The sequence below is a fragment of the Echinops telfairi genome, unplaced genomic scaffold (assembly GCF_000313985.2).
Source record: "Echinops telfairi isolate 266 unplaced genomic scaffold, ASM31398v2 ScPeMD7_7458;HRSCAF=8496, whole genome shotgun sequence".
In the NCBI taxonomy this organism is placed as follows: domain Eukaryota; kingdom Metazoa; phylum Chordata; class Mammalia; order Afrosoricida; family Tenrecidae; genus Echinops; species Echinops telfairi.
Window position 1 is genome coordinate 27,774,984 of NW_022111358.1, and position 7,035 is coordinate 27,782,018.

The 7,035-nt window shown below is 59.7% G+C and overlaps 1 protein-coding gene across 2 annotated transcripts in view; it reads right to left on the minus strand.

Annotated features, from left to right (window-relative positions):
• Positions 1 to 1,448: 1,448 nt before the first annotated feature.
• NR1D1 (nuclear receptor subfamily 1 group D member 1) overlaps positions 1,449 to 7,035 on the minus strand; it is a 7,163-nt gene continuing 1,576 nt past the window's right edge. For both annotated transcript variants that reach the window (XM_045299975.1, XM_045299974.1), the window contains 7 exons: positions 5,188 to 5,520; positions 4,950 to 5,038; positions 4,712 to 4,856; positions 3,667 to 4,298; positions 3,200 to 3,385; positions 2,460 to 2,670; positions 1,449 to 1,779 (listed from right to left, as the gene is read on the minus strand). In XM_045299975.1, the coding sequence (XP_045155910.1) occupies positions 1,580 to 1,779; positions 2,460 to 2,670; positions 3,200 to 3,385; positions 3,667 to 4,298; positions 4,712 to 4,856; positions 4,950 to 5,038; positions 5,188 to 5,520 (1,796 nt within the window). In that variant the 3' untranslated portion in view covers positions 1,449 to 1,579. The remainder of the gene's footprint in view (positions 1,780 to 2,459; positions 2,671 to 3,199; positions 3,386 to 3,666; positions 4,299 to 4,711; positions 4,857 to 4,949; positions 5,039 to 5,187; positions 5,521 to 7,035) is intronic.

Sequence of the window (7,035 nt, forward strand, 5' to 3'; positions counted from 1 at the left end):
TCCCACCCCTTCCAGCCGGGTCTCAGCCATGGATTGGGTGGGGAAAGGCCTGGAGGAAGCTTGGTCTCCAATAGGTGTTTGGAAACCCTCCCCCCTCTTCCCACCCCTCCCCCATCATATGAGCTGTGATTTCCCCAGTCCATCCCTGACCCTCCCCCTCACTCTCAGTGAGGTGGGGTGTGTGCGTGGGCGTATCCCTGCGTGTGTGTGTGTGTGTGTGTATGTGAGAGCGTGTGCGTGGGTGCCTGTGGTGGGGAGGTGTGGGGGAGCCAGGGAGACTCCAGAGTACCACACACCTGCTCTAGAGAAGCAGCTGTCCCAGTCCCTGCTGTGGAAGTGGGGCGATAGGGCCCTCTCCTGGGGGCCATTGGTGCTAATGAGGGGGATGTGGCCTTGACCTGGGTGCTTAGCAAGCCTCCCCCAGTATTGGCCCGGGGCACTAGGGCAGGCAAGGTGGGCAGCAGGTGCAGTGTTGGTGGAATGAGGGGCTACTGGGAATAAGATGAGGGGGCCAGGCCAGGACGAGAGGGGTGGCAGAGCCATGACCACTACTCCGCACCATCCCCACCTCTCCATCTCAGTGTTCTCCCTCCCATCACTCATAACACACATACCTCATCCTGCCTCCCTGCTCAGACTCGGGGAGGGCGGGGGAGGAGCAGCCCCCTACCCCCTTCCCCTGGCGGCCGGTCTCCAGGGCTGGGGAGAGGGCTGGGCGTGAGACAGGCGCCATCCATTAGGGGGACAAGCCTTCCTGCCCTGGGAATTCCTGGGGGAGGAGGTGGGGGACTCTGCCCAGAGGCACTACTGAATGTATGAGAAGCTAGTGCTGGGGTTGGGGAGGATCTTTGTGGCCAGATGTAGGGAAGGAGGTAGGTCCCGTCCCCAGGGAGGGGTGGGAGCAGTAGGGGTGACTTGGGGGGGGCCCCTCCTACTCCTGCCCCATGTTGACAATCAAGTGTGTCTGTTATGTGCGATTTTTCACCCCCGTTGTGTTTTGGGTCAGGATTTTAAAGAAAGATATTTTTATGGTAATTGTTGCTCGTCTATTTTACTATATATTTATGTAATAAATATATGATGAAAATGACCCGTGAGCACCCCCCTTAGACTTGCGTGATGCTTCCCTGACCCTCCCATCTGCTGGCAGAGTACCCCCAACCCCCAAAAAAACTGACCAGATGGAGAGGACTCCCCGCAGCCTTGGCAGTAGTGCCCCTGCCCTCTGCCCCCCAAACAAGCACACACCACACAAGCCAGCTCAGCTGTGAACGATTGGATTTGAGACAGGAGAAGAACAAGTTAGGGGGCTGGGGCAGAAGGGTGTGGGGGGGAGAGAGAGAGAGAGGTTTAAATAGGGGAGGAGGGGGAGGTTGGCTGGGGGGTGGGGGCCGGGTGGGCAGGGAGGGTGGCAGGTGTTTTACAAGAAGGCTCAGGGGGCCAGAGGCTCATCTTGGAATATTTTATAACAATATAAATAAGATTCTGGTTTGCTTTTCCTTTTCGTCTCGTAAAGGAGAGAGAAGTGCAGAGTTCGATTCTGTACAAGGGGGCAGCGGCAGAAGGCCGGCCGGGCGGGTCACTGGGCGTCCACCCGGAAGGACAGCAGCTTCTCGGAATGCATGTTGTTCAGGGTCCGCAGGTCCGGCAGCTTGAGCAGCAGCTTGGTGAAGCGGGAAGTCTCCAAGGGCCGGTTCTTCAGCACCAGAGCCCGAAGAGCCCGCAGCAGCATCTCCTGGAGCTGCTCCACAGAAGCGGAATCCTCGGTGCCCGAGCGGTCTATGGGGAGGACGACAGCAGTGAGGCAGGCTCCTCCTCAAGCTCCTCCTCTGACGAGGACCCAGAGGCCAGCGAGGACCCAGCCAGCAAGGCGGCCTCCCTCCCTGAAGCCCCTCAGGGGGCCCCCTCCGGAGAAGGAGGAGAAGAAGGAGAAGGAAGGAGCGACTACCCCTCCTCCTCCCAGGCCTCTGCCCAGAAAGCAGGAGGTACCTGATGGCTCGACCTGGTCTCCTCCCACCCCTCCAGCCCACTCTCCTCCTTCCCAGAATAGGCCCCCCATGGCGCCAGGCTCCCTTGTTGTTGGCCCTGTAGTTCCCGCTGCCTGGGACGCCCTTCCTCTGCCTGGCAACATCATACTTGTCCTTTGAAGCCCCACTCAAGTGTCACCTCCTCTCCCAGCTCCCCCCAGGCAGAAATAGTTGTCTGCGCTCCTAAAGCCCTCCCTCGGTGCCTGCTTCTACTGTGACACTTCTCCCACTGTTTTATAATTAGTTGGGCATGAGTCTTGTCTCCCAAGCTAGACTGTGTCTTAATCGTGTCTGTATCTCCAGTGCCTGGTGCGGGGCCTGGCATAGCGTAGGTACTCCATAAAAGGTGTGTTGAATTGAACTGCGTCCGCCTCCTCCCCGCCCCCCTCCGCCCCCCCCCAGGGTGGGGGTGTCCGTGAGAGCTTGACCCACCTGCAGAGACAAGCACCACCGCGGTGAAGAGGCCCAGCTCCTCCTCCGTGAGCGCCAGGGAGTTGAGCTTCTCACTGAAGTCAAACATGGCGCTGAGCAGGTCTCCCATGCCCATGGCGCCGAGCTCCTGCAGGCTGTACGTGGTGCGGCTCAGAAACATCACCGTCTGGTCCTTCACGTTGAACAGCGACGCGAAGCGCACCATCAGTACCTGAGGGCAGGTGGGGAGGGGGCAGGTTTGACAGTCAGCCTGCAGCTGGGGGGTGGGGTGGGGTGGGGGGCAGGGGAGCACTGGCCACTCACCCCGACAGGGTTTCAAAGGGGCTCTGCTGTGCTGTGTGGGGTTTCTCACTGGAGTTGGGTGGTTTCTGCCTGGGCACTAGGAGGTCACGTGAAAGGCTGGAGGATACTCCTCTGGTCTTGGAGACTGCTAAGCCTGGGCCTGAGTCTCACCTGAGACCGGACCGGGGACTGTGGCCACACGGGAGATTGCGCTTGTCTAGAAGCGGGGTTCCCGTGCACCCTCAGGTAACGGGGTTGTGAGTTAACACTCCAGTGGAGGTGACAAAAGCCCCAGCCGGCCAGAGTAGGGGTGGAAGGGAGGCTGCCCCTCGTCACTAGTCAGAGGGTCTGAGGTTCCAAGACCTGCCAGAACCCCACCCCCCCCCCGCCCAGAGACATCTAGCTTTTCTGCTGGACCCGCCACAAGCTCAGGAGGCGGCACACAAAGGGTTACCCACCTCGAAAGTGCCAGCCTTAAGCAGGGTGACCTGGTCGTGCTGAGAAAGGTCACAGAAGCCAGGGATGTGCTTGGCAAATTCTACCACCTCCCGCACGGCAGGCGTGAAGCTCATGGAGAAGTCCTCCCAGATCTCCTGCACGGTTCGCCCACTGCGGCCGTGGGGGTACATGTTCATGGGGCACGCCTGCGGGGAGGAGCATGTGTCGGCCTGGTTGGCTCAGAGGGGCTCACCCTGGAGGGTTGGACCCCAGCTTCTGACTAAGGACTGGGGCCCGGCAGGATGGGCTTTTCAGGTAAAGTAGCAGGCTGGTGCCAGACAGAAGTCGGGACTCCCAGGTAGGGCCCTGAGCGCAGGACAAGATGTCCTCCCAAGGGAAGAGGCTATCACAACCCACTGCCCTATGCCATGTCCATTCCCCCTGGCCCCCAGCCGCCACCACCACCACCCCACCCCCGTGTCCTTACCAGCAGAACGTTCTTGCAGGGTCCCCGCCGAGGACAGTTGGCAGGGACCTCTCCCTCCGGGGGTGGGTATACGTGTGTAGGACAGAGACGGTGCCCATTGTTGTTGGCCTGGTGGCAGCTGTGGTGGACAGGGCCCTGGGCCCAGGTGGGTGGGTAGGAAGAGGGGCCCTGGCGCTGACCATTCAGGGCTTCGTTATGACGCTGCGCAGCCAGGGCGTTGTCATTGGGGACAGGGGGGCAGCCCTGACTTTCCCAGCGATGTGGGGCTGTGGCTGGAGGGCTGCCCGTGGCATGGTTGGCATTGAAATTGCCAGGTGTGGTGCCCAGCTTGTCATGGGCATAGGTGAAGATTTCTCTGTGGGCCCGGGCCACCTGTGATATCACATCCTCCACGGTGGGCTCAGGGCTTGGTGACCGGGGAGGTGTCAGCTGTTGTGGGAACTGGGAGAAGCCCACCAAGGGTGAGGGGACCGGGGCTGGGGGTGGGATGGGGCCTGGGGCGGGGGGCTGGGTGGGCGGGCTTTCCAGTGGGCACTGGCTGCTCAGCTGGTTGTTGGCCAGATTCATGGCACTCTGCATCTCGGCCAGCATCCGCTGCTTCTCCCGTTTGGGGATGCGCCCAAAACGCACAGCTGTACCAGGATGAGAACAGCCTCAGGAAGTTCCCATGCACACCCACACACTCTCTTCCTTCCTCCCTTCCTTCCTTCCTCCTGGGAGGGCGAGCCCCTGGAGGCTGGGGGGTGCCTTGTAAGTGACAATCAAAGCCAGGGAGGCCACTCCCACCAAGGGGGTTTCCTGTAGGCCTTAGAGTGGGAGTGGCAAGAGGGGCCCAATGGGAAAGGAATGTGTTTACCAAGAAAAAAAGGAAATGTGTGTTTATCCAAGAAGATGAAATAGGGGCACCTCATGCAAATGAGACCCCGCGGGTTGTGGGTCTTGGTATGGGACTTCCCCCGCACCCCCCCTCTCAAGAGGAATACATTCAGAAGCTTGGGACAGGGTGGAGGGAAGTGGGTAAGTGTGGGCATGCCTGCTGCCTCACCATCTCGAGACATGCCCACGGAGAGACACTTCTTGAAGCGACACTGCTGGCAGCGGTTGCGATTGATGCGGACAATGGAGCAGTTCTCGTTTTTCAGGCACTTTTTGTACTGGATGTTCTGCTGGATGCTGCGGCGGAAAAAGCCCTGGAAGGGGGGGGGGGGCGCCCGGGTGGTGAGCATCTCTGTGTGTCCCAGGGAGAGGGAGGGATCCCCGACCCTGCCCTGGACCTGCCTCACCTTGCAGCCCTCACAGGCGTGCACGCCGTAGTGGAAGCCTGAGGCTACGTCTCCACACACCTTGCACAGCAGCACCATGCCGTTCAGCTCTGCAAAGACGGGGGCGGGGCTGAGTGGCCACGATCCTCACGTGACCCGACTGGACTGGGCTGGAGCTGCTGCAGCTCCGGGAGTCCCAGAGGCCAGGCGACTGACCATGCCATGAAAACCGACTCCCACCCGAGCCCTGGCTACTCACTGGTGATGTTGCTGGTGATGTTACCGGTGCTCTTGGTGGGGGACACACGGCTGATGTCCTCCATGGCCACTTGCAGGCCCCCTGGGGGGCTCCCATTATAGAAGGAGGACGATGAGGACGAAGACGGGGAGTCCTCACTCAGGCTAGGTGGCACGGTCCCAAAGGATCGGGCTGGGTCCTGAGTGAGGGAGCCCGTAGGTGAGGGCGGGAAGTAGGTGGGGCACCCCTGGGTCAGGGACTGGAAACTGCCATTGGAGTTGTCACTGTAGAGAGACTCCGGGCTGGTGCGGCTTGGGGAGGAGCCACTGGAGCCAATATAGGTGATGACGCCACCTGACGGGAGAGCACAGGAGAAAGGGTGTCAGCCGTGACGTCTTTGGTTCTGGGCTTCCTCCCTGCTCCTCCCCACCTGTCCTCAAACACTGCTGGGCATCCCGGTTAGCCTGTGTCCCCAGAGGGATCCTAATAAAGAGTTCCCCAACTTGTACTAGACGTGACACAGCCAATCAGCACCCATGAGCCTCTAGTGCACACTGCTGCTCTGCCTTGGGGGTGAGGCACCCCTCTGGGGCACAGCCCCTCCCTGTGGGCATTTCACACATGTTCCTCTGCCCTGGAGAAAGCACAGCAGCTCATGATTTCTTCGTCGATGGCAGAACAGGGCGGGATGAGCAGCTGGGCGCCCTGCACAGTGCCCAGTCCTCTGATAAACAAACACCTGCCACTTTTTAACACCAAGACCATTCCGGGGCTCCTAAGGCCATGATGGGAGGGGTTGGGTGACCGGTGGGTGACCGATCAGCAAAGGTACTATAGGCAACGAACCAGCACCCCCCTGCTGCCACTGGGCATGAGTAGAATAGGTTGAGTGGCCTGTACTTCTGAACGAAGCAAGTGGCAGAAGTGGAAGTGAAGTAGTGATTATCCAGCCTGGGCACAATGACCTTGGCTCTCGGGCCACTCAGGGACTTTGGCCTTCTCTTATATGGCTAAGCCGCTGTGGTGAAATCCCTCCCCACCCCCCACCTCTGCCAAAGCACCTAGTTGGCCTGCAGTGGGAGGGGTGGGAGGAGGAGGATCCGGGGCACGTGTAAACTAACACACACTCTCGCACAGTGTCTGCAGAGGCACATGGCTTGCTCACCCACTGACATACACTAAGCAGGGCAGGGACGGTCCTAAAATAGCCCAAGGTTGGTCAGGGTGAACCAGGCTCCCTGTAAACAAATAGGCTCCTACAGTTTCAGGGCTGGGGTGAGGAGATGGGGCTATTTATTTGTTGGCAAGTGAACTTGACCCAGTTTGCTCACACACACACACACACACACACACACACACACACACCAAAAGGGAAGTGAAACGCTGCATCCAAGAGATCTAGATGCTGGAAGTAGAGGGCATGCAAGAGAGTCCACTTCTACATCGAGATCTACCACCACCAATTTGCTGGGTGACCTAAGGGAAGTCAAGTCTCCCCTGTGGCCTCGGAGGGGGAGATGAAAGAGACCTAAAAACCCTTTTGGCTATGATTCTGGGCTACAGTTGCTTCGAGAAGGTTCTTAGAAGGCAAACTGCTGCTTGCTCGGTGGGGGTGGGGGAAACTGCAGGACTAAGTAAAGATCTGCTAAAACAGGAAGAATCTGGAATGTGGAGACATGGAGTCTAAACGCAGTACAGCGAAACAGGTGCAAACCCCAAACAGGGGAAAGCAGTTGGGGGGCTGGGTGGTTAGCCCGCGAGGCTCCAACAGGGCGCGTAAACAAGGGGCCAGGAGAGGTCAGGGATGGCCCCATCTTCCTGGCCTTCGGTGCTGGGCGGTGGGGGCGGGCAGGCGGCGGGGACGGCGGG